The sequence below is a fragment of the Pan troglodytes genome, chromosome 18 (assembly GCF_028858775.2).
Source record: "Pan troglodytes isolate AG18354 chromosome 18, NHGRI_mPanTro3-v2.0_pri, whole genome shotgun sequence".
Lineage (NCBI taxonomy): Eukaryota > Metazoa > Chordata > Mammalia > Primates > Hominidae > Pan > Pan troglodytes.
The window spans coordinates 55,759,812-55,786,092 of record NC_072416.2 but is presented as its reverse complement, the minus strand read 5'-3'; the positions used below and the strand labels follow the sequence as shown (position 1 = coordinate 55,786,092).

At 54.6% G+C, this 26,281-nt stretch overlaps 1 protein-coding gene across 32 annotated transcripts in view; it reads left to right on the top strand.

The window, feature by feature from the left end:
* KIFC3 (kinesin family member C3) overlaps positions 1–25,919 on the top strand; it is a 107,574-nt gene extending 81,655 nt beyond the window's left edge. For 13 of the 32 annotated variants that reach the window (XM_016929905.4, XM_016929904.4, XM_016929908.4 and 10 more), the window contains 16 exons: positions 11,831–11,896; positions 12,428–12,571; positions 12,677–12,916; positions 13,414–13,587; positions 14,159–14,306; positions 14,389–14,519; positions 17,149–17,260; positions 18,494–18,675; positions 19,897–20,001; positions 21,887–22,017; positions 22,585–22,708; positions 22,950–23,079; positions 23,166–23,395; positions 23,705–23,839; positions 24,295–24,403; positions 25,222–25,919. In XM_016929905.4, coding sequence (XP_016785394.2) covers positions 11,831–11,896; positions 12,428–12,571; positions 12,677–12,916; positions 13,414–13,587; positions 14,159–14,306; positions 14,389–14,519; positions 17,149–17,260; positions 18,494–18,675; positions 19,897–20,001; positions 21,887–22,017; positions 22,585–22,708; positions 22,950–23,079; positions 23,166–23,395; positions 23,705–23,839; positions 24,295–24,403; positions 25,222–25,247 — 2,187 coding nt within the window. In that variant the 3' untranslated portion in view covers positions 25,248–25,919. Of the gene's footprint in view, positions 1–1,805; positions 2,330–4,257; positions 4,298–4,723; positions 4,814–8,202; positions 9,138–11,830; positions 11,897–12,427; positions 12,572–12,676; positions 12,917–13,413; positions 13,588–14,158; positions 14,307–14,388; positions 14,520–17,148; positions 17,261–18,493; positions 18,676–19,896; positions 20,002–21,886; positions 22,018–22,584; positions 22,709–22,949; positions 23,080–23,165; positions 23,396–23,704; positions 23,840–24,294; positions 24,404–24,981; positions 25,011–25,221 lie in introns of those variants that run through there. The other 19 variants (XM_016929906.4, XM_063797154.1, XM_063797157.1 and 16 more) reach the window with 9 other exon arrangements.
* Positions 25,920–26,281: the final 362 nt, after the last annotated feature.

The window sequence follows — 26,281 nt, the reverse complement described above, 5'->3', positions numbered from 1 at the left end:
TCCCACCTGGTGGAGGCTCTGCCTGGGGGAAAACGGACATTTGCTTCACACACCCACAGAAAGTGGGAAGGGCTCACTGGGATGGGCACACACATGGCCTCGAGGGCTTGTCCCTGGGCGTCTTGAGCTGAGCTCTGGGACAGAGCAGAGGAAAGTGTACTCTGAGCTGAGGCCTAGCCAGTGCAAAGGGACTTGTGGTAGGAAAGGTGTGGCTCAAGCGCCTTGGGGGGTTGCAGGGGTTCCAGGGCCCACCCTGAAGGACACGTGTCTGGCCTCAGGCAAAGGCTGAGCAGCCCCTCTTCCTTCCCTGACCTTCCCCAGTTAGGCTTTTCAGACACTTCATTTTGCAAATAAGTGTTTTTTACAGGGCTTTGTGGGCTGGGCGTGGTAGCTCACACCTGTAATCCCAGCATTTTGGGAAGCAGAGGTGAGTGGATCGCTTGAGGTCAGGAGTTCAAGACCAGCCTGGCCAACATGGTGAAACCCCGTCTCTACTAAAAATACAAAAATTAGCTGGGTGTGGTGGCGGGCACCTGTAATCCTAACTACTTGGGAGGCTGAGGCAGGAGAATTGCTTGAACCCGGGAGGGAAAGGTTGCAGTGAGCTGAGATCACGCCACTGCACTCCAGCCTGGGCAACAAGAGCGAAACTCTGTCTCAAAAAAAAAAAAAAAAAAAAAAAGAAAAGAAAATGGGAAAATGGGCTTTGTGGAGATATAATTCACATGCCATAAAATTCTCCCCTTGAAGGTGTACAATTCGGTGGTCGGTGGTAAGTATATTAAGGTGGCAATGCACCCATCACCACTGTCTCATTGCCAAACATCTTCATCCCTCCAACAGGCCTATTGATGGTCACTCCCCATGCTCCTTGCCCCACAGCCCCTGGCAACCTTTAATCTGCTTTCTGTTTTTATGGATTTGTCTTTTCTGAACATTTCATAGAAGTGAAATCGTGGTATCTAACCTTTTGTGACTTTAAAGAGGTTTTTGAAAACACTTTTTCCTTTAATTAACAAAATCAACTTACTTTTTAAGAAGGGAAAGTGAGGAGGAAACATCCCAGCCTTTTTAGTTATTTGAGCCCCAGCTCTCTAGCCTCTCTTAGGAGAACCCCCGAGCCTACCCCACTCCCACAAGTGACTTAGGAATTCAGAATGGTTCCTGGTCTTTGTTCTCATTTTGTCCTTGAGTGTTGTTTTTCTTTTTCTTTTTCTTTTTTGAGATGGAGTTTCGCTCTTGTTGCCCAGGCTGGAATGCAATGGCGCGATCTCGGCTCACTGCAATCTCCACCTCCCAGGTTCAATCGATTCTCCTGCTTCAGCCTCCTGAGGAACTAGGATTACAGGCATTCACTACCATGCCTGGCTAATTGTTTGTATTTTTTAGTAGAGATGGGGTTTCACCATGTTGTTCAGGCTGGTCTCGACCTCCTGACCTCAGGTGATCCACCCGCCTCAGCCTCCCAAGGTGCTGGGATTACAGGCGTGAGCCACTGCGCCCAGCCTGTCCTTGAACCTTCTGACTGCAGCTCTTTTCTGGAAATTTCTCAGGGGATGTATCTGAAGCTCCAGGTCTCTGAGATACTCTGGAGGGCCCGACCTTGTGGAGATGTGGCCAACCACATGGGCCTGGAGCTGGGTTCAAACCCTGACTTTGGCACTACTTATTAGCTGTGTGACCTTGGGACAGTTAATTACCACTCTGCAGGTCAGTTTCCTCATCTGTGAAATGGATGTAATAATAGGGCGTGATGAGATGATCCCTAGTGAGTCATTGGTGTTGCTGTGGCCACCACCATTGTTGTTACTGGGAGAGTTTTGGATTTGGAATCCCGTGAGCAGGATTCTATTCTGGCTGTGCCATGTGCCAGCTGGGCAGCTGTAGGAAGTCACTTCCTCTCTGAGCCTTCACTTCCCAGTCTCTAAACTGGGGCTCACAAATGTCGCATTGCAGTTTGGGGGTGGATCTGTTGTAAGAATGGACAGAAAAAAGATGGTCAACTGTAATGTGTGGTGCATCGTGAGCTGTCACTCCCGTGTGCCCTGGTCTCCTGCTGGCCTCACTGTGGTTTGACTCAGACTTGGACTTTCCTGGAATTCTGAACTTTGCCTCTCTAAGCAAAGCCCGCCAGGGGGTACACTCTGCCTTGTTTTCCATGGTGCCGTGTTTCCAGCCCTGTCCACACTGGCTTCTGATTGGCTGCTTTCTCACACTGCTGTTCCTGCAAGGCTGTGTGGCCCCATGGTTAAGGGTGAGGGTTCTGCAAGGGTCAGCCAGATGCGAGTTCCGGTCCTAGGTCCACCACTTACTGGTCAGGTGACCTCAAGTAAGTTGCCTAACCAAGGCTTAACCTCTTAGGAGCTCAGTTTTTCTTCCTGTAAAATGGGGATAATAATAGTACCTACCTCAGGGGAATAGGGGATGAAAAATGGTCTTATGAAATCCCCCTGCCCTACTGGCAAAGCCAACTCAGTTAACGGGGCTCCATTATCACTGTTGGGACCTGGGCTTGTGGGAGCTCAGGAGTCTTCTCAGACCTCCCCATTGCCGTGCCAGGTAGAGGAGGTGTTTGTATTTACTGAGAGCAATTGGGCCAACGGCCCATAGTCCTTGAGCACCCAGCTGACCCAGGCCACAGAGGCTGCTCATCTTGGTCTGGTGACCACAGGAGGCTGTGGCTGTTGGGATGACCCTCCCCAGTGTTGTTAACAACAGTCTCAGGCCATGTCCTGCTGGCCTTGAGTTCCCCTGTCCTCTTGTGGATGTCCCTAGAGCCATGGCCTCAAGGTTCCTGAAGTTCCCAATAACGTGACATGCTGCCCAGACCTCACTACACTCCTTTTTTATTTTGAGGCAGGGTCTCACTCTGTCACCCAGGCTGGAGTGCAGGGGCGTGATCACAGCTCACTGTAGCCCCTGCCTCCCGGGCTCAAGCCATCCTCCCACCTAAGCCTCCTGAATAACTAGGACCACAGGTGTCCACCACACCTGGCCCACTTTTGTATTTTCTGTCCAGACGGAGTCTTGCTATATTGCCCAGGCAGGTCTCAAACTCCTGGGCTCAAGAGATCTGACTGCCTCAGCCTCCCAAAGTGCTGGGATTACAGGCATGAGCCACTGTGACCGGCACTCACGGCACTCCCTACCTGCCCCCTGCACCTCAAGAGTGAACCTTAAAAAACTGTTTTCAGGCCAGGTGTGGTGGCTCACACCTGTAATCCCAGCACTTTGGGAGGCCGAGGTGGGCAGATCTTCTGAGGTCAGGAGTTCGAGACCAGCCTGGCCAACATGGTGAAACCCCGTCTCTACTAAAAATACAAAAATTAGCCGGGCATGGTGGTGCACACCTGTAAGTCCAGCTACTAGGGAGGCTGAGGCAGGAGAATTGCTTGAACCCGGGAGGTGGAGGTTGCAGTGAGCCAAGATTGCGCCACTGTACTCCAGCCTGGGTGACAGAGCAAGACTCCATCTCAAAAAAAAAAAAAAAAAAAAAAATTTGTCTTCAGAGACCACAGGCTGGAAAACCAGATCTTGCCCTCAAATGTGTCTTGTTTGGCTGCTGCCTTCTTCTTTTTTTTTTTTTTTTTTAAATCATTTTAAAAATAGAAGTAACATAAAATTTACCATCTTAAGCATATATATATATATATTTTTTTTCTTGAGACAGAATCTTGCTCTGTCGCCCAGGCTGGAGTGAAGTGGCATGATCTCGGCTCACTGCAACCTCTGCCTCCTGAGTTCAAGGAATTCTCCCACTTCAGCCTCCTGAGTAGCTGGGACTACAGGTGCACACCACCACACCTGGCTAATTTTTGTATTTTTAGTAGAGATGGGGTTTCACCGTGTTGGCCAGGCTGGTCTTAAATTCCTGACCTCAGGTGATCCACCTGCTTAAGCCTCCCAAAGTGCTGGGATTATAGGCGTGAGCCACCGCGCCCGGCTGATCTGAAGCATTTTTGAGAGTAACGTTCAGCAGCAGTACATTCTCATTGTGCAACAACCATCACCATCTGATATAGTTTGGCTCTGTGTCCCCACCCAAATTTCATCTCGAATTGTAATCCCCACATGTCAAGGGAGGGACCTGGTGAGAGGTGAATGGATCATGGGGTGGTTTCCTCCATGCAGTTCTTGTGATAGTGAGTTCTCATGAGGTCTGATGGTTTAAAAGTGGCAGTTTGCCCTTCATGTGCTCACTGTCTCTCTCCTGCCGCCATGGAAGACATGCTTTGTGTCTCCTTCTCCTTCTGCCAGGATTGTAAGTTTCCTGAGGCCTCCCCAGCCATGTGGAACTGTGAGTCAATTAAACCTCTTTGATTTATCTATCTACTTATTTATTTATTTATTTATTTTTATTTTTTGAGATGGAGTCTCTGTCTCCCAGGCTGGAGTACAGTGGCACAATCTCAGCTCACTGCAACTTTCGCCTCCTGGGTTCAAGTGATTCTCCTGTCTCTGGCTCCCGCATAGCTGGGACTACAGGTGTATACCACCACACCCGGCTTTTGTATTTTTAGTAGAGACAGGGTTTCACCATGTTGGCCAGGCTGGTCTCAGACTCCTGACCTCAAGTGATCCACCTGCCTCGGCCTCCCAAAGTGCTGGGATTACTGGTGTGAGTCACCATGCCTGATGAAACCTCTTTTCTTTATAAATTACCCAGTCTCAGGTATTTCTTTATAGCAGTGTGAAAACTGACTAATACACCATCCATCTCCAGAACTCTTTTCATCTTCCGCTACTGAAATTTGGGCCTCATTAAAGAGTAACTCCTCATTCGCCATCTGTCTCCGTGGGTTTGACTACTCATGTAAGTGGAATCATCCAATATTTGTCCTTCTGTGACTGGCTTATTTCACTTAGTATAATGTCCTCAAAGTTCATCTATGTAGCATGCGTCAGAATTTTCTTCCTTTTTAAGGCTGAGTAATATTGCATTGTATGGATATACCACGTTTTGTTTGTTTTGTTTTTCCATTCATCCATCCATGGGCTGCTTCCACCTTTTGGTTACTGTGAATAATGCTGCTATAAACATGAGTGTACAAGTATCTCTTTGAACCCCTCCTTTAAATTATTTTGGGTATATACCCAGAAATGGAATTGCTGGATCATATGATAGTTCTATTTTTAATTTTTTGAGGAACCATCATACTGTTTTCCATAGTGGCCGCACCATTTTACATTCCCACTAACAGTGCACACGGGTTCCAGTTTCTCCATATCCTTATCAGCACTTGTTTTTCATTTTCTTTCTTTATTTGTAGAGATGAGGTCTCGCTATGTTGCCCAGGCTAGAGTGCAGTGGCCGTTCATGGTCGTAGCTCACTGCAGCCTCTGAACTCCTGGCCTCAAGCAATCTTTGTGCCTCAGCCTCCTGGAGTAGCTGGGACTCGCGCCTGCTTATTTTCATTTTTGTAACAGCCATCCTAATAGGTGTGCAGTGGTATCTCATAGTGGTTTTGATTTGCATTTCCCTAATGCCAGTGATATTAAATATCTTTTCAAGTGTGTTTTAGTTATTTGTATGTCTTCTCTGGAGAAATTGCTATTCAAGTTCTTTGCTCATTCTTAAATTGGGTTTGTTGTTGTTGAGTTATAGTTCTTTATATATCCAGGATAATAACTCCTTATCAGATAAATGATTTGCGAGTATTTTCCACATGTTGCCTTTTCACTCTGTTGATAGTGTCCTTTGTTATACAAAAGTTTTTAATTTTGATAAAGTCTGACTTACCTGTTTTTTCTTTTATTGCCTCTGCTTTTGGTGTTATATCCAAGAAGTCATTGCCAAATTTAATGTCATGACATTTTCTCCTCTATTTTCTTCTGAGAGTTTTATAGTTTTAGCTCTCACATTTAGGTCTTTGGGGGTTTTTGTTTTTTTGTTTTGACACAAGATCTTGCTGTATTGCCCAGGCTGCAGTGTGGTGGTATAGTCAGGGCTCACTGTGGCCTTGGCCTCCTGGGCTCAAGTGATCCGCCCGCCTCAGCCTCCCTAGTAGCTGGGACCACAGGCGTGTGCCACCGTGCCCAGCTAATTTTGGTTACTTGTTGTAGAGACAGGGTTTCCCTATGTTGCCCAGGCTGGTCTTGAACTCCTGGGCTCGAGCACTCCTCCTACCTTGGCCTCCCAAAGTGCTGGGATTACACCACGCCTGGCCCTCTTTGATCTATTTTGAGTTAATTTTTGTTTATGGTATAAGGTAAGGATCCAACTCCATTCTTTTGCCTGTGGATATCCAGTTTTCTCAGCACCATTTGTTGAAAAGATTATCCTTTCCCACATTAAATGATCTTGGCAACCTTGTCAAAAATCATTTAACCATATATGCGAGGGTTTATTTCTGGACTCTGTATTCCATTCCATTGCTCTTTATGTCTGTTTTAATGTCAGTACCACACTGCTTTGATTGCTGTAGCTTTTTTTTTTTAATTTTTTTTTTTTATTTGAGACGGAGTCTTGCTCTGCTGCCCAGGCGGGAGTGCAGTGGTGCGATCTCAGCTCACTGCGACCTCTGCCTCTCGGGTTCAAGTGATTCTCCTGCCTCAGCCTTCTGAGTAGCTGGGATTACAGGCGCCTGCCATGAGGCCCGGCTAATTTTTGTATTTTTAGTAGAGATGGGGTTTCGTCACGTTGGCCAGGGTGGCCTCAAACTTCTGACCTCAGGTGATCTGCCTGCCTCGGCCTCCCAAAGTGCTGGGATTACAGGCATGAGCCACTGCACCTGGCCAATTGCTGTAGCTTTTTAGTGAGTTTTGAAATCAGGAAGTGTGAGACCTTCAGTCTTTCAAGACTGTTTTAGCTATGTGGTGTCCCTTGATATGGATTTTTCTATTTCTTTAGAAAATGTCATTGGGATTTTGTTAGGCATTGCATTGAATCTGTAGATCACTTTGGGTAGTACTGACACCTTATCAATATTAAATCTTCTAATCCATGAACATGGAATGTCTTTCCATTTATTGGTGTCATCTTTAATTTCTTTCACCAATATCTTGTAGTTTTTAGCATACAATATTTAACCTTTGTTAAGTTTATTCCTCAGTACTTTATTCTTTTTGATGCTATTGTAAATGGAATTATTTTCTTAATTTCCTTTTTGGATTGTTTATTGTTAGTTGTAGAAATGTAACCGATTTTTGTGTGTTCATTTTGTATCCTTCAACTTTGCTGAATTTATTAGTTCTAATTGCCCTGCTTTTAAAATCAAATTAATTCCAACATTCAAATCTTAATTAAATTCACATAAAACTCTAGACTTCCTTTTTGTCATAAAATATTGGAAGATGTGGCACCTCTGAGCTGACATTGCCACATGGCACCCACTGCTTGAGGTCTAGTGGCAGCTCCTGCCTTTGGTGGAGGTGACCATCCTTTAGCACACTCGAGCCCCACCACCCTTTCTGTCTGTGCTTACCAACCTCATCCACAAGTTCTGCTCTGGCTGGCCCCTCATGCATTCAGCATTCTTCCTACAGGTACTTACTGAATACCTACTGTGTACCAGGCACTGTTCCAGGCACTGGGAGTACAGTGCTGAACACAACAGACAAAAATCCCTGCCTTCGCATATATCATCTCGTTTAATCCTCGAGACAGCCTCCATGAGGTAGCCTCATTATACAAATAAGGAAACTAAGAGACATAGAGAACTTAAGAGACTTGTCCAAGGTTACCCAGCAGGTAAGGGGATGTCTGGATTAGAACCTGGGCAGCCTGGCTTTAGAATTCGAATTGTCAGCTGCTATTACTGCCCATCAGTGGCGGAAGGACCCAGAGGTGAAGACTTGGCAACAGAGGCAGGGTAGCATGGACAGGGGACAGATAGGCCTGGCCGGTGGTCATACAGCCAGGATCAGGCCTTCTGTGGGCTCCACAGGGTGTGCTCCCAGGGCCGCCCCGCTGGCCTCTGGGCTGAGTTTCCTTGAGGTTGTCTGGATCCCTGACCCTCTGGCCTTCCCAGCTCAGCAGCTTCAGCCTGGGAGAGCCCGCTTTTCCTCAGCAGACAGCTGATGATCGTTGACTGGGCTTGGTGGGAGGTAAGGAGGTAACCAGCAGGTTTTCTTTCTGTAATGGTAAGAGGCCGCCTTGGAAGCAGACAGCTGAGAAAACACAAAGACCTGGGCTGGCCGGCCCCACCCTCGGTCGAGCCGCTTCTGCCTGTGAAGTGTAAATGCAGGTGGTGTCAAGCCGGCAGACAGGCCCAGCTCCCTCTTCCCCTTGAGCAGGCAGGGCGACGCCCCCTGCAGCAGGCCCGTGATTCAGTTGCTCTGACTGATGAGGAGCTTGGGCCCGGGAGGAGTGTCGCACAGCCCCAGCCTGGTCCGTCCTCAGCCCTGGATTGACGTCCATGCTGTCCTGGGACCGTTTCAGCGGCCTAGTGGGGAGTCTGCTTTCTCCTCCGTCCTGTGTCTTGGGCTCAGGCATGTGCCTGCTGCCCCTTTGTGGCCACAAGTATGTATCGGGCCCAGGGTGGCGCTCGGGACCCTCCCCTGTTGGGCTTAGAGACATGGACGGCCCTTGCTGGCTGGAAGCTGCGGTGAGTGTGTGAAGGGCCCTCAGTCTTCCCTGAGGAAGGCCCTGCCTGCTCTTGGCTCTCACTGCTCCCAGGCCATCTGCCATCCGCTTTCCCCAGGTGCCTCCGTTTCTCTCTGACTTCTTGCCTGTTTTCCCTAACTCTGAGAGATTACCTGCCTTCAAGTGCAGGAGAAAGCAGACATCTTCCCTACAAGCCCGAGACCTAGCCCCCAGTAGAGCTGGCCAACCACCTGCCACGGAGCAGGCCACTGGTGCCTTGGCCAGGGTGCTTGTGGTGCCAGTCTGCTGCGTCTCAGTCACATTCCGCCTGCTTTGCTGCCCTCAAGAAGCCAGAGATGACCTAGTGTCTGACACCTCTGAACAAAGGGGCCTTTATAGCCCCTTCCTCAACTCCCTCACCATCCCCCATGCTCCCCAGCCTGCCCCGGTTGCGGCCACTTCCTTTTGGGTGCCCCTCTGAGATTCCAGACAGAGCCCAGGAGCCCCCAGGTTCCCATTGTGATGCAAGGACAGAACAGAACCCTGGGCCGCAGGCAGGTGGCTGGTGGGTATCCCACCTCCCACCCCCAGCACGGCAGTGGAGATGATCAAGGTTAGCACGCCCAGCCCCATGCTGAGGCAGCAGTCTGTCTGGGGAGGGAGGGGGCGTGGAAGGAGACTTCAACCTTTTGAAAAGGAAGTCAGTTCGCTTATGTCAGGGTAGGGAGAGTAGGAATTACGTATTCTTTGAGACTGAAAAATTACTGGCCGGGCGCAGGGGCTCACAACAGTAATCCCAGCACTTTGGGAGGCTGAGGCGGGAAGACTGCTTGAGGCCAGGAATTCAAGGCCAGCTTGGGCAAAATGGCAAGACCCTTCTATACATTAAAAAAAAAAAAAAAATTAGCTGAGCGTGATGGTATGTGCTTGTAGTCCCAGCTACTCGGGAGGCTGAGATGGGAGGATGGCTTGAGTCCAGGAGGTCTAGGCTGCAGTGAGCCTAGATCGAGGCACTGCACTCCAGCCTGGGTGACAGAGTGAGACCCTGTCTCAAAAAGAAAAAAAAAAATTACTGAAAAGCATAAAGATTTTGTCAACTATAATTCCACAGCCCAGAGACCCCCACTTTTTAGTGCTGTACACTCAATGGTTTTTCAGATGTTTCTTGGACTTAATATGTTGATGAGCCTTTCCCCATGACATTTAAAACTCCTGATAAACATGAATGTAATGATGACAGAATAGTCTATGTACTATATATACACATTGTAATTCACCTGCCCACTCCTCTAAGGGTGCTTATTCAGGGTATTCTCAATTTTAGGACGAAAGCAGAAAGGCTGCCTCATGCAAACTGTCCCTACTCCCACCCAGGGGCCAAAGGACTTGAGCCGTCCTCTCATCAGGCACTGAGCGGGCAGAGAAGTGGCACAAGCTCTGCCTCCCTGCCTGGCCCGTGACCCAGCGTGTTGCTAGGAAGGAATGTGTTTGTGCAGGTGGCGGCAGAGCTGACCTCCAGGGGTCTGGCCCTTGGGTCACCTGCTTGTCCCCCAGGAGGCCTGGCTGGGCCCCCAGCCTTTCACCTGGGTCTTGCATCTTGGAATCCCCCTGCCCCACCAAGAGCAGGCAGTGCCAGCTCCCTGGCCTTTTCCTCAGAGGTGGGGGTGGATCCCTTGGTCCACTTCCTCCCTGACCGCTCAGAGCTGGCCTAGCTGCTGTGAGTCAGCTGTTCTCCCCCGCCCTGCGAGACAGGGACCTCCGAGGCCGAACACTACCTTGTTTGATGACACAGACTTGTTTGATGACATCTCAACCATGTAAAGTAGGGAGATTTTACACACACCCCCAAAATCCAGATGTCCGGCCTGTCTTAACTATGGCTGATGCATGCTGCTGAGTGCTAAGGGGGCGGACTCTAAGCCTCTATTTTTATTTTATTTTTTTTAGACAGCCTCGCTCTGTCACCCTGGGGTACAGTGATGCTATCATAGCTTACTGCAGCTTCAAACTCCTGGGCTCAGGTGATCCTCCCACCTAACCCCCCGGATTACAGCTGGGATTATAAGCGTGCACTGGTGCACTCGGCTGAGTTTTGAAACTTTTTGTAGAGATGGGGTCTTGCTGTGTTGCTCAGGCTGGCCTAGGCCTCTCTTGAAAGATGAGAATTTTGGCGATGCTGGGTGTGTGTTCTCACCTCCTGTCGTCCGAGGAGAGTACGTGGTGGCCGCCTTCTTAGAGGGTTCTTGGGAGCCAAGCCCTGCACAGCCCCTCACCTGCCTTACCTGGCTGTCCCCTGTAATCAGTGGACGTTGTTGCCTATCATTTAGTAATCAGAACCCAGCTGTGTAAACCTCCTAAACCACCACACAGGAATCTGGCTCTTAGCGCACCTTTCCCGAGGTGGGGGGTTGCTCACCACAGGACGTTCTGCAAGAAAAGTCCTAAACATGCCCTGACGGAAGCTGGAGCCAAAGTCTGTGTCTGTGAATTGTTTCCTGAGAGAGGTTTCTGGGGGTGGGCTGATGTGAGACCAGGGTCTAGGGCCTTGGGAGGGGATGGCTGGCTGGAGGACAGCGCCGGGGAAGGGTTGCTCCCCTGGGATCTGCCCTCATGGGACTGGCACCATGATGGTGTCCCCTCTTCTGGGGTCCGGATAAGCTAGGTAACCGTGGCTTCCTCATGGGGTGCACACCCCCTTCCCCCTCTAACAGCCTTGGCTGCCACAGCTTTCCTGCAAGGCAGATTGGGAGCAGGGGTGGACACAGGTTCTGAGTGTGCCCTGACCACTGGCAGACCCATCTCCACAGGCTGACTTGCCAGAGACCACCCCAAGTGGAAGATTCTGGGGGCTGGGCCAGGGTGGATCTAGGGCTCGGAGGACCTGGAGTATGTACAATCTGGGGGCCCCTTTAAAGAGAGAGAACATAAAATTACATAGACACAGGCAGGTACAGGACTTTGGGAGGGGCTCGTGTAGTGAGGGGTCCTGAGGGTGGGCTGCCATTGGGTGGGCCCAGGGGGCATCGGGGTGGCCTTGGTTGCACTTGCTCTCTGGGCTTTCCTGAAGAGCTGGGGTTGGCTCTGTCCTGTGGAGGGAGAGGGTGCGGGAGGCTGTCAGCACCAGCCCAGGTTTCTCTCACCTGAAGTCCCAGGTGTGATGGGATGCTTGAACATAGGGGAACCTAAGGCCACAGCCTTAGAAGAAGCCACGGCCACATCAGTCATCCCTGGTGCTGGGCAGGAGGCCTGGGTGTAGGCTGGAGCTGAGGACTGAGGCTCACCTTGCTCCTGACTCTGTGCCCACAGGTAGAACACCTGAAGGAGAAGCTCATTAGCCAGGCCCAGGAAGTGAGCCGACTGCGATCTGAGCTGGTGAGGCCACAAGGCTGTCCTGGGGTAGCACAGGGGGCTGGCCTGCCTTGTGCAGATGGGCCCTGCCAGGGGCAGGGGTGCGACCCTCTCTCTCCTGAGCCCGCACATCCCACTCTGTCTCAGAAACACACCGAGAGCCTTATCCCCAACTCCTAGTACCCTCAGAGGCCTTGTGGCTCCAGGGGGTGGGAGGTTCCTTCTCTGTTGCTGACATTAAACGGGAGTGTGAACCCTGGTATAAATATGTCTCTCCTTGTGACTTTCACACTCAGAATAGGGTGGGGGCAGCAGGGAGAGCAGGCTCTGGGTCACCACCCTTCTCAACTCTGCCCTCCACTGTCTTTCTCTTGGTTTCTCTCTTGAGCTTGTTCCCTCCTCTCTTGCCCTTGCCTTTTTCTTTTTCTCCTGCCCTCTGCCTTTCTCCACACCTCTCCTCTCTTCCCTGCCCTTGTGCCATCTCCGCGGGCCTCTCTTCTTTCCCCCGTCATCTGCCCTCGCCACATGCGCCCCCTCGGCCCTGGCTCTCTGCAGGGGGGCACCGACTTGGAGAAGCACCGGGACCTGCTGATGGTGGAGAATGAGCGACTGAGGCAGGAGATGCGGCGCTGTGAGGCCGAGCTGCAAGAGCTGCGCACAAAGCCAGCAGGTCCCTGCCCAGGTTGTGAGCACAGCCAGGTGAGCAGAATGGCCGTGGTCCCCATGCTGGTCCTGGAGGGCCACCCCAGCTCCTCACAGCGAGCCTGTCCCTTGCACTCATCCAGTGCCTCCCAATGGCTGCAGGAGAGCGCCCAGCTCCGTGACAAGCTGTCCCAGCTGCAGCTGGAGATGGCGGAAAGCAAAGGCATGCTGTCAGAGCTGAACCTAGAGGTGCAGCAGAAGACCGACCGGCTGGCTGAGGTGGAGCTGCGGCTCAAGGACTGCCTGGCTGAGAAGGCACAGGAGGAGGAGCGGCTCAGTCGGCGCCTGCGTGACAGCCACGAGACCATTGCCAGCCTGCGGGCCCAGTCCCCACCTGTCAAGGTGAGCCCTGGCCCACCTGATCTGTGCCTCAGCCCAAGGCCCCTGGCACCTGGGGCAGGGCCAGCCCATAAGGGGGGCTTGTCCTGGTGAATAGGTAGGTGTGTGTGGGTGGACGAATCATTCCAGTTCTGTGCTTGGTCCTGCCCCTTCCCCTTCCTGTATCCAGGGCCAGGCACCGAGTAGGTATCCAACAGCTGAGGTGCCAGGCACAGATGCAGCGCAGCCCCTGGATTCTGCCCTCGTCTTTTTGCCTTTCTTGTTTGTACCCAGGATGGGGCCCCAGCCAGGCTCATAGTAGCCTCTTGTTAAGCTGAGAAGGTTCCAGGAGACCCCCCCAGCTTTCTGGAAAGCCAGGACCTCAAGGCTCCTCTAGTTTTTTTCTGGTTTCTGAGTGGGATGTTCCCGAGAGTTCCTTCCCCTGGCCGGCTGTGTCTCAGGCTCTTGGGTGAGGTCCGGTGCCCGCTGGCTCCACGTGCCATTCCTCCCTCACCCTGCAGTATGTCATCAAGACAGTGGAGGTGGAGTCGTCCAAGACCAAGCAGGCCCTCAGCGAGTCCCAGGCCCGGAACCAGCACCTGCAGGAGCAGGTGGCTATGCAGAGGCAGGTGCTGAAGGAGATGGAACAGCAGCTGCAGAGCTCACACCAGCTGACCGCGCGGCTCCGGGCGCAGGTACCCAGGCTGTGTGGGGGCACATGCCCAGCCAGGAAGCCAGAGGCAGGCCCTTGGGCCAATGCATCGGTTAAACATTTGGGTACCCCACAGACACGGGGTCCAGTCCCTCCTCTCCCCGATGGCCACGGGACCCAGGGCAAGTTTTGTCTGGTTTCCTTTTCCTCATCTATTATAACACGATCTGGTTCCAGAACCCACCTCACAGTGGGGACTCAGGAACGTGATCCCAAGAAGCTTTGTGCCCACGGCCCAGCACACAGGCTGTGCTCAGTAAGCTCTACGTGGCACTTGTCACTGTCATCACAGAGGCCCTCTCCTACCTTCCTGAGGGCACATGGCTTGGGCACCTGATGTGTGCTCAGCACTGGGTTGGTGTTGGGGCCAATGCCCAGAGCTCACAGCCCTGTAGGGGGAGGGAGACAAGGCCATTCTGCCCCTCTGGGTGTGCACATGTGTGTGTGCATGTGTGTTCATGTGCATGGGAGGTGACCAGTTTCTTTCTCGGTGTGGCACCTGCCCCTCTCCCTCCCGCACCTCGAGGTACTGAGCCTTTTCCTGGTCTGGCCAGATTGCCATGTATGAGTCAGAGCTGGAGCGGGCCCATGGGCAGATGCTGGAGGAGATGCAGTCCCTGGAAGAGGACAAGAACCGAGCCATTGAGGAGGCCTTTGCCAGAGCCCAGGTGGAGATGAAGGCTGTGCACGAGAATCTAGCAGGTGAGCTGACCAGCTGGGCCCTGTCTGCCCCACGCCGCGGCCCCTCATCCCCTCCCGCCTCACAGCCCGAGTGTCCCCATAGGCGTCCGGACCAACTTGCTGACCTTGCAGCCGGCACTGCGGACCCTCACCAATGACTACAATGGGCTCAAGCGGCAGGTGCGCGGCTTCCCACTGCTGCTGCAGGAGGCCCTCAGGAGTGTCAAGGCCGAGGTGAGTGAGGGCAGTGGGTGGGAGGGTCCAGGCTAAGGGGGTGCACTGGGAGAGACACGACATCCACTCAGGGCGTCCCTCCAAAGCTCAGACAAAGCCCCTCAGACAGCAGCCCCTGCCCCACCCACCATGATACTTACTGCTGCCCTTATAGGCCCTGTTTGAAACTAGACTGCTCAGGGCAGGCATTTGGCTATTTGTCTTACTATGATTCTTTAAACCAAACATGTTACAGATAACTTCATATTTCAAACATGCAGGCCAGGCGCGGTGGCTCACACCTGTAATTCCAACACTTTGGGAGTCCGAGGCAGGCGGATCACTTGAGGTCAGGAGTTTGAGACCAGCCTGGCCAACAAGGCGAAACTTTGTCTCTACTAAAATTACAAAAATTAGCTGGGCATGGGTGGCAGGTGCCTGTTAATTCCAGCTACTCGGGAGGCTGAGGCAGGAGAATCACTTGAACCCAGAAGGCGGAGGTTGCGGTGAACCAAGATCATGCCACTGCACTTCAGCCTGTGTGACAGCAAGACTTTATCTCAAAAACAAACAAAAAACATGCTACATACGTATTTTTTAAAAAAATTATTAGAGACAGGGTTCATTATGTTGCCCAGGCTGGTCTTGAACTCCTGGCTTCAAGCAGTCCTCCTGCCTTGGCCTCTCGCAGTGCTGAGATTATTGGTGTGAGCCACCATGACTGGCCGATACAGTCTTACCTCTGTTAGGTTTAACTTAATTCTTTCAAGCTGTACTTGTACATATGAGAATAACCAGCGCCTCTTAAGTGCCTCCTACATGTCGAGCTGTTTATAGCCGTTAGCTCCTTGAATTTGTATGATAGCTTTGCAAAGACTAATATATTTTGGGAACAGAATATAGTTCTTCTCCTTTAAAAGACTATATCAGTAATACATGGACGTGGTGAAAAGTCAAACTCCATAGCAGGGCATCAGGTGAATAGGAAAGGCCTCTCTGCCACCCACCCAACTCTTCCAATGTGGCCTCTCAGCATTTCCCCCGACTGTTCTGAGCATGCTTAAGCCAATTGTGTGTGTGTGTGTGTGTGTGTGTGTGTGTGTGTGTGTGTGTGTGTGTGTGTGTGAATATATGGTAGGCCCTTCCCCCATCCACAGGTTCTGCATTCCCAGATTCAAACAACCACAGATCAAAAATATTTGAAAAAAATTAACAGTACAACAATTAGAAATAATAGAAATAAAAAATAACATATAACAACTATTTACACAGCATTTTTTTTTTTTTTTTGGAGACAGTGTTTCACTCTTGTTGCCCAGGCTGGAGTGCAATGGCGGGATCTCAGCTTACTGCAACCCCCACCTCCCGGGTTCAAGCGACTCTCCTGCCTCAGCCTCCTGGGTAGCTGGGATTACAGGCGTGTGCCACCATGCCGGGCTAGTTTTGTTTGTTTGTTTGTTTTGTATTTTTAATAGAGGCTGGGCTTCACCATGTTGGCCAGGCTGGTTTTGAACTCCTGACCTCAGGTGATCCGCCCACCTCCGCCTCCCAAAGTGCTGGCATTACCGGCATGAGCCACCGCACCCAGCCCCTACCCAGCATTTTCATTGTATTAGATATTATAAGTAACCTGGAGATGATTTAAAGTACATGGGAGGGGCTGGGCACAGTGGCTCACACCTGTAATCCCAACACTTCGGGAGGCTGAGGCAGGAGGAGCACTTGAGCCCAGGAGTTCAAGACCAGCCTCGGCAACATAGTGGGACCCCATCTCTACAAAAAAATATTAAAAAACTAGCTGAGTGCGGTGGCCTGCACCTGTAGTCCCAGCTACTCGGGAGGCTGAGGTGGGAGGATTGCTTGGGTCTGGGAGGTCGAGGCTGCAGTGAGCCAAGATAACACCACTCACAATGAGTTTCCACCACATCCATGGAGCTGTGATTGCACTTCCAGCCTGGGCAACAGAGCAAGACCCTGTCTCAAAAAAAATAAAGTATATGGGAGGATGTGTGTAGGTTACAGGCAAACACTATATCATTTTATATCAGGGGCTTGAGCATCTGTGGATTTTTGTATCCTCCACGGTTACTAAGGGAAGACTGTATACACTGTATACACTTCCCTTCTACTCCAGAAAGGGGATGTGTGATTTGTGTACAGTGTGATACTGTATGTGTGATTTTGCATCTTTTTTCCACCTGTGAAATGTAACTGGGAGATCTTTACAGATTCATGAGTTAGATGGTATTATCCCTGCTTTCCAGATGAGAAAATTGAGGCTTAAAGACATTGAGCCAGTGGTCTCAGGTCCCCAGCTACTCAGGGGCAGAGTTGGAATTTGAGTCTGGCTGAATCACATAGTCAAGCACTAGTGCTGTGGTGTGGAGGGCTGAGTCCTGGCTCTATGCTTATTAGCAGAGCAGCCTCAAGCTGTCAGCTTAGTGTCTCTGCGGCTCAGTTTCATCATCTGTAAAATGGGGATGGTAGCAGTACCTACCCAGAGGGGTGATTGGGACAGTCTGACATGTGACAGCGTGTGTCAGGTACTCAGCCAGGGGCAGGAGGCAGTGAGCACCCCTCAGGGGTGGGCAGTCAGGCCGGTAAGGCTGATGGAGCCGGCCCCCTGACAGTGGTGTGCACCCCCCACCAGATAGGCCAGGCCATCGAGGAGGTCAACAGCAACAACCAGGAGCTGCTGCGCAAGTACCGCCGCGAGCTGCAGCTGCGTAAGAAGTGCCACAATGAGCTCGTGCGGCTGAAAGGTGACTGCAGGAGGGCTGGGGGTGGGTGCTGGCCTCGGGGTCCTCGACCTGGCTTGGCAGTCATGCTTGGAGCTCACCCCACCATTGAGGCACTATTCTAATCCTATCTCTGTAGATAAGGAAACAGAGGCACAGAGAAGGCAGGGAACTTGCTCAAAGCCACATGGATATTAAATGGTCTGCCTTGGATTTGAACTTGAGTCTGTCCAGCTCAGAAGCCCTGGCCCCAGTGCCTGGGCAGGTGACTCCCCAGGCCCTGGATAGCCGAGGGGTGTGGTGTTGCAGCATTGGGTTGGTGGCAGCTGGAAAGCCGCTTATTCTGACCTGGGGCCTGGTCAAGCTTGAGACTCCACCATTCACTGCATGGAGCTCTAGAGTGCCTGCTCTGTGCCAGGTGCCGTTCCAGCCCGAGGCTATGGTCATGGCCCCACAGACTGCCTCCCGGTGCACACTTTAGTGTGAGAATCAACAATGATGATTGTCAGGGAACCCCAACCCTGCCCCCTTCCAGGGCTGAGACAGGCTTTCCTGGGTATGGGACAGGCAAGTGTGTTGAGGGGCTTCCCAGAGAAGGCAAAGTTAGAGCTGAGACCTGGACAGTGAGCTGGAACGGATGGGTGAAAAGGGAGGGCAGGTGGGCCCTGCTGGCAGTGGGGGGTGTTTCCTCTTCATTCCAAGAGCACAGGGATCCCAACAAAGGCTGGAAGTAGATGGTGGCATGACCAGCTCATGCTGCCAGATACCCCTGTGGCTGCCCCACTATCTGGGCCCTCAGATACACCACCAGTCATCACCTGCTGCCTGGGCCTATATGCCCATCTGATTCCTAAGCCCTGTCCTGCCATTCAGGACAAGGCTCTTTGCTCATTGGGGCCCAAGCCCCTCGTTGTCTGGATGAAGAAACTGAAGTCCAGGGAGAAAAAGAGTGTCCGTTCTGGTGTCTCACCCTGATGGGGTGCAGTGCTTGAGCCCCACAACTGACCTTTCCTCCCTATCCCTAAGGCAGAGCTCCACCCCAGTCAACTGGTCTGTTCAAGAAGAAATGTACTAAGTGAATTCATACTATAGTGTGAATGACGGATAACAGCTTTGTGGGCCCCCTTCCCCTAGGGGGCTGTGCTTAAAAGTCAGGGGACTCCTAGGTCAACTAGTCTGCCTGGGACACCAGTGGACCAGAATGGAGACTGGTCTTGACATGGCCTGGACCCATTTCCCCATCCCCAACCAATCCAGGGAACATCCGAGTGATTGCTCGTGTCCGGCCAGTCACCAAAGAGGATGGGGAAGGACCTGAGGCCACCAATGCTGTGACGTTCGATGCCGACGACGACTCCATCATCCACCTGCTGCACAAGGGCAAGCCTGTGTCCTTCGAGCTGGACAAGGTCTTCTCCCCACAGGCCTCGCAGCAGGACGTGAGTGTGGCCCCATGCGGGAAAGGGAAAGCAATGGAGAGAGGGAAAGATGGACTCACAGGGAGCAGGGGCGCTGGGCAGGAAGAAGCGTTAAGAGTGGGGGGTGCAGGAATCAGAAGTGGGGAGCCAGGGTCCTGCTCCTTCCTCTGGAGGACAGAAGAGGGTGGGAAGTTAAGACTGAAGGCCTTGAAAGCCTCCTTAGGAAGGAGAGATCCAGACACAGCCCATCCCCTCCCATGGCTGTGGTTCCTCCCGTCCCCAAGGCCCCTTCTACTGTGTGGCCCCGCCCACCCTTGAGGCCCTTCCCACTATCGTAACTCATTCCATTCTCTCAGCTGTGGCTCCTCCCACCATGTGGCCCCTCCTATATCCACAGCCCCTTCCACCACATGGCCTCACCCACAGCCCCTCCCACCACCATGGCTTTGGGTCCTCCCATTCAGGTGGCCCCTTCCACTGCATGGCCCTGCCCACTCTCAAGGCCCCTCCTACCATCACAGCCCATCCCACCCTCATGCTGTGGCTCCTCCCATCTGCATGGCCCCACCCACCCTCAGGCCCCTCCCATCTTCCCACCATGTGGCCTCACCCACTTTCAGGCCCCTCCCACCATCACAGCCCCTCCCACCCCCATGGCTGTGACTGCCCACCCACATGGCCCCATCCATCTTCATGACCCTGCCCATCTTCCCCATCCGGGAATACCCTCCTGTATCAGTCCCCTGGGCCTTCCTAGGAATCCCCCAACCCCCTGAGGCTGTATGAGAACCATGTGTTCTCAGTGTCCACTCTTCCCTTATCTCTGCCCAGACCAACCTGCCAGCCCTGCCAGGCCTGTGCCCTCCTGTTCTCATGTCTGGTTCTATCTTTGCCCCCATCCTCTGATGGCTGGCAGGCAGGCCCAGGCCAGAGAGGCCCCAGGCATGTGCTGGCCTCCACCTTCCTTGTGCTGAGCACTCTTTGAGAGAGAGCAGGAGGAGCTGGGGGAAGGGCAGCAGGCACTGGCCTGTCTTCCCTGCAGTCTTTGGGCGGCCCGGTTGCCCACTGATGTCTAATGTATGACTCATGAGTCAGGAATCATTGTGGGCTGAGTGACTGCAGTAACACGTGATGTGGTGTTGCTGAAGGACAGCATGGTTGGGGAGGTGGCTGGACTTGTAGCTGGTGGTCCCAGCGGCCCTGGAAGCCCCCCAACCAGCCTCCCTCCCACCACCCTCCCAGGTGTTCCAGGAGGTGCAGGCCCTGGTCACCTCTTGCATTGATGGCTTCAATGTCTGCATCTTTGCGTACGGCCAGACGGGCGCCGGCAAGACGTACACGATGGAGGTGGGTGCTGCCCAATGGGGTGGGGGTTCACAGTGAAGCATGAAGGGAATGCGGGCTCCCTCATCGGTCTTGGGGTATTGTGCAGTGTGTGTTTTGCCTCATTTGGTCCTCACAACCCAGGAGCAGAGGCTGTAGTTATCTGTGTTAGCCCCGAGGCACCAGGCCTTAAGAGGGGGCCCCCTTGCCCAAGGGCACCCACAATGGGCCCAGCAGGACTGGGAGAGAGGCAAGGGGGGACTATCATCACAGGGATCTCGGCTTGGGGACAGAGTCCGGGGCAGGCCACCGACCTCTCTCAGGACCGGGGTGCATTTCACCTTGAGTGTGCACTGCACACTCCTGCTTTACCGCTGCCTCGGGCCGGGCCTGGGGGATCTGGGATGAGTGGCGGGTCTCAGTCCTCAAGGAGATCCCAGGGCAAGACTGGCATATGAAGGCTGTTGTGGGGAGCCCAGCTCTTGCCGGTGGTCCCTGGGGCCAGGCCAAGGCTTCCTCTCCCTGCTCGTCACCGGCACCCTCCCAGGTGTGGTGGAGCAGGTGGCAGGCCAGGGAGAGGGGCGTTGAGACTAGGAAGGATCTTGACTGTGGGCAGAGGGCAGTGGAAAGCTAGCCCTGGCTCTGAGGGGTGCTGTGGGATTGATTCCCTAGGTCAGGAGGAGGCCAGGTGGTGTGGCGTCTGGACAGGGGAAGGGGCTAGCCAGGCCTGCTGGGTGGCCCTCTTATTTCCCATCTGGTCTCTGCTGTTCCCTCGATTCTGGGACTGGTGAGACTAGTTAGTGGGGGCAGGCCAGGCCAGGCAGGAGGAGGAAGGGGATGTGTGCGGCATCCTCTGGGCTCCCCGCTCTGCTTTGGGATTGCTTAGTGTTGAGGTGACCACCAGGAACATCAGAGCGTTCGTCCTCAAGTGTATCTGCTGATGCATAAGGTGTATCAGGCATCGTGCCAGGCACAGCTGTGACCCAAACAGTCCCTGCCCCCACAGAGGGCCCTCCCCAGAGGGCCCTCCCCACAGGGCCAACCTGGCTGTGGGGAGACAGCAGGGTCCACACAAATCAGCAAGTGTCCTGTCAGGCCAGGGAGAAAAATAAAGCCAGGGATGCGGAACTGACTAGGGGGAGGGACGGGGCATCTGGGGGTGCTGGGCGAAGGAGCAGCCTCCCTGAGGGGGCATCTTGGGAGCAGCCTCCCTGAGGGAGATGACGGAGCCGGCCAAGGGGTGGTCAGAGGAGTACCCGGGGCAGAGGGAGCTGCAGGGCTGAGGCCAAGAGGCCAGAGCATGCCAGGGGCACCTGAGGCCCAGCCAGGAGGCCCCTGCGGCCGGAATAGAGAGTGAGTGAGAGGTGCTATCAGAAGAGGGGTGAGGGCCAGGCTCCCAGGGCCTCGAGGTCCCGGGTGGGGACTCCAGGTTTCCTTCTAGAAAGGCCGGCCCACCCGTCCTTCCCCAGGACACTGGCCCGCTCCTCCTTGTGCCTCCTCTCTACCACCCACAGAGCCCAGGTCTCAGCCTCCCTGAGACTGAGCGCCTTTCTGGGCAGTGGCGGGGTCATTCATTTCCAGTGCCCCTCCCAGGTGGCCCCACAGGGCCAGGCATGCATCTGGCCCTCAGCTGCCCTGTGTGGGGTCTGGGCCAGGCCCCTCATCCCAGTGCTGCACTATAAGTCTCAGGGTAGTCCTGGCAGGGCGATGCCATTTTAATGGTGGGGAAATAGAGGTGCAGTTGCCCGCAGCTGGTGGAGGGCATTTTGGGGGACAGTGGCAGGTAGGTAAGAGCTTTGGGCAAGGAGGCTTGCTTGTGAGGGGTAGTCAAGGGGCTTTGGGGACAGACACCACACGAGCGTCTTTGGGGACAGGCCTGGCTTACTGGGGCCTTTCCTTCTGTCCCCAGGGGACCGCTGAGAACCCAGGTATCAACCAGCGGGCCCTGCAGCTGCTCTTCTCTGAGGTGCAGGAGAAGGCATCTGACTGGGAGTACACCATCACCGTCAGCGCTGCGGAGATCTACAATGAGGTCCTCAGGTGGGAGCCCCAGGGTGTGCGGAGCAGGCCTCAGGGGCAGCTTTGGGGTCCTCCGGGGTGGTGCTGGAACGAGGTCCTCAGGTGGGACCCCCAGTATGTGGGGAGCAGGCCTCAGGGGCAGCTTTGGGATCCTCAGGAGTGGTGCTGGAGCAATGGGGGATAGGAAGTGGGGTCTTTCTGAAGGGAGTGTAGGGACCAGATGAGGCCGTCAAGGGACCTGGCTGCAAGTCCTGACTCAGCCCAGTGGGTTGGATGGTTCTGGGGGGAGGAGGGGCTCTCTCTGAGACCCAGGCAATCCTTGCCCCTACCTGTGGGCTACACCAGGTGGCCATGGGTGAGAGTGGGCAGCTAGGGGCCCTGCCAACAGGGGCTCATTGTATTGTGGAGTGAGATCTCCACGTCTTCAGCTGAATGCGGTGGAGGAGCTGGAGGAGGAGAGATGCACTCAGCTGATGGCTGGAGGCGGCTTCCTGGGTTGGGGGAACATTCCTGGCTGGGGGGCTGGGTGCAGTGCAAACAGCAGCTGGAAATGGGAGGAGGGAGTGACTGTCTCACCTGCCCCTCCAGGGACCTGCTAGGGAAAGAGCCTCAGGAAAAACTGGAGATCCGGCTGTGCCCAGACGGCAGTGGGCAGCTGTATGTACCAGGGCTGACTGAGTTCCAAGTGCAGAGCGTGGACGACATCAACAAGGTGTGGAGGCGGGAGCCCCTGACCACAGCCACACTGCTCTAGAGGACACAACTGGGTTTGAATGTAGGCTCTGCTGTGTCCTAAGCACGCACCCTTGGGCAAGTCCGCACGCCTCTCTGAGCCTCAGTTTCCTCATCTAAACTGCGGAGGGTGGTGCCACTCCTCATGGGTGCTTGGGGCCAGGTGACTCTGAGGACCCCATTCTCAACGCTGTGCCTCTGCCCTCCTCCCAATCCCCCAGGTGTTTGAGTTTGGCCACACTAATCGCACGACCGAGTTCACCAACCTGAACGAGCACAGCTCCCGCTCGCACGCGCTGCTCATCGTGACGGTGCGAGGCGTGGACTGCAGCACAGGCCTCCGCACCACGGGTGAGAGTGGCAGGCAGCCTGGCCTGAGGATCCCCACAACCCCAAGGGGCAGGGCAGGCCTGATCTGGTGGGTGCCTTCCCTGCAGGGAAGCTGAACCTGGTGGACTTGGCTGGCTCGGAGCGCGTGGGCAAGTCGGGGGCCGAGGGCAGCCGCCTGCGGGAGGCGCAGCACATCAACAAGTCGCTGTCGGCTCTGGGGGACGTCATTGCTGCCCTGCGCTCCCGCCAGGGCCACGTGCCCTTCCGCAACTCCAAGCTCACCTACCTGCTGCAGGATTCGCTTAGTGGTGACAGCAAGACCCTCATGGTGGTACAGGTGAGGACCTTGGGTTAGGGCGGGCCAGTCTGTAGCATGTAGGGGCTACGCTAGCAGTGAGACCCAGTCACCCCAGGCTGTGCAAATGGACCTCCCCGCCCCTAGACCTGGCCACACACACCCTGTGTAACTCCCAGTCCCTCCTCTCCACCTTTGACCACAGCACCTCTGCCATGTTGCCTGCCCTCCCACCCCATCCCTCAGGCCTCTCCAGGAAGCCTTCTGACAGCCCCAGCTGTGAGCTCCCTCTCGTGACCCTGCTGCCCCTCCAGCTGGCCCAGGTGGGCAGTGAGCTCTCGTGTCCCCTAGGTGTCCCCTGTGGAGAAGAACACTAGCGAGACGCTCTATTCCCTCAAGTTTGCTGAGAGGGTGCGCTCTGTGGAGCTGGGGCCTGGGCTACGCAGGGCAGAGCTTGGGTCCTGGTCAAGCCAGGAGCATCTAGAGGTACGGGGACTGTCACAGGCCTGGCTCAGGTGGCCCTGGGTCAGAGACTTTGGGTCATGGCAGGAGCAGGGAGCTGGGCGGGGATGTCCTGAAGCAGTGGGGGCAGGGAAGCTGCCGGAGGTGGGTGGAGCTACGGCTGGAACCCACAGCCAGCAGCCTCTTCAGTACAGGTATTTCTTCTTGGCCTCGGAGGTTCCTGTGGGGTGACAAGCTGGCCGTGGGGGTGGCACATAGTAGATGCTCAGTGGTAACTAGTTGACTTCTTTCCATGAATTATCTCATTTAATTCTTGCCATAACTGAGGCTGGGGCACGAGCATCGTGCCCATTTTGCAGATAGATGAGGAAACTGGGTGTTAGGAGGTTAGGAGGCAGGGCAGGGGAGTAGAGAAGCACAGCAGGGTGGGGAGCCAGGGCAGCCGTGGCCCCCGCCCATCCGCCCTTCCCTGCTCACAGTGGGAGCCGGCTTGTCAGACGCCACAGCCCTCGGCACGTGCCCACTCAGCCCCCAGCTCTGGGACCAGTAGCCGCCCTGGATCCATCCGGAGGAAGCTGCAGCCCTCAGGTGAGCCTGGAGTGGCAGTGTGGGTGGGGAGTCTCCCCAGGGTAATAGTCACCAGGCTGCCCTTACCTGGATGGGCTTTCTCTTTTCTTTCCTTTTTAAAAAGTTCTTACACCTTCTCCAGAACCTGTTTTACAACCTCCCCTGCCCCCAGGCAGTAGTCAGGGCAGACAGACAGTGCTGTGTCCGTTCTGCAGGTGGGAAATGGAAGGTCTGTGGGAAGGGGGCAGTGTAAGGAGACCCCAGCCTCTCAGCCGGGGGTGCTGACTCTACCCTGGGACCCTGCTCTCTGAGCGTGGGCTGGCTGAGCCTGTGCAGTAAGCCCCCTCCAGAGCAGCCCCTGCAGCCCCCTCCCTGTGCCTCAGCTGCCCCGGGGGTAGAAAGGGCCGGGCTTGCCTACCTCCTAGGTGAGGAGTGAGCCCCGCCACAGGACCGGGACCCAGGGCTCCAGCCCCTGTTTAGCCCAGATCATGGGAGGGCCTGGCCCATCCTTGAGTCCAAAGGGGTAGCAGCAGCAGGGTCTTGTGGGGTACTGGCCCAAGGCAAGCCCACCAGTGAGACGCCTGTCACTTTGATTTCAGCCTGACGGCTGGGGCTGCAGAGTCTCTAGGTGAGTGTGGGGCCTGTGGCCCAGGGCTGCCCGCCTGCCCGCAGTGGGTTGCAGGGCTGCGCTGGGACGTTCTGCTGTTCAGAGCTGGGTCTAGCCCCTGCTGTCGCTTGTCTGTGTGCTTTTGCTGGGTTCCCTCCTGCTCTCGGTGGCAACTGCTGTGGGCTGCCGGTGGGCAAGTGGACAAGAGGCTGATGATTTCATGCCCCTGCAGGGAAGTCGCGGCCACTGCCTGTGTGACGGATGTGACCCCGCTGGGCCTGAAGCTGGGCCCTGAGGTCTCACTGGCCTGTTCCTGCTGCAGCGCCAGGATCCCCCGGAGGTAGAGGCGAGAGTGGAGGCTCTTCTTCTGCCCCGTCTCCCCTCAGAGATGAGAAACATGTTCAGAAGGAAACGGTGTCTCTCGGCTGTGGCTCTGAGTGCAAATTGCATGGGCGGAAAGGCGGGGGTGGCTGCTCTTCCTGGCAGGCCTGGGCCATCAGCGAACTGGGCCCCGTGAGGAGGGCGGGAGTGTGGAGGAGGGTGGGCCTCTCACCCAGGCTGCCTCGGCTCCTCTCCTCAGCTTGCAGAGCTGGCCAGCCCCCTCCTTAGGGGGTGGGCGAGGAGCCTCTGGGCAGACCCAAGAACCATGGGGACTGGGGTGGGTTGGTGGCACCAATGGCAGCCCTCCCCGCCCCTCTCCTTCAAGGTGGGTTCCCGCAGCTGGGGGGTGTGCGGAGGTGCATGGCCTCCCGCCACGGGGCCGTGCTGTGTTTATGGCTGGCAGAGGCAGCCAGCGGGTGGGGGATTCTGCTGCTCGCTCACCTGCCTGGCTCGCTGGTCTCTCGAATTTTCTTCCCTCTGAAATCCTATTTAAGAACTTTTGGAAGCTTAGCCATTTTTACTTATTAAAATAAAAGCCTTTTTACACAAGTATGGTCTGAAAAAGTTGGTCTGTGAGCCCCTCTTGGTCTGATTAGGGGGACGGGGCACTGGCAGGTCTTGTGGACTCCCCCGCTGGCTGGTCACCCCACAGCCCTCTGGGATCTGTCCTCTAGGTCAGTTAGGGACATGCGTCCTTAACAAACAACTGGGGGGAGCCTGCGCTGTCCCACCCTGGGTCACTTTCTCTGTTGTTTGTGGTCACAGTCGCCTCATGCGGTACCTATCATGTGCCCACGATAACTGACCTCCCAACAGGGGCATTCCTCCATGTTACTGATGGGAAGGAAACTAAGGCTGGAGAGAGCTTCAAAGGCTATCAAAGCCTTGCCCAAACCATGCTGGGCTTCCAG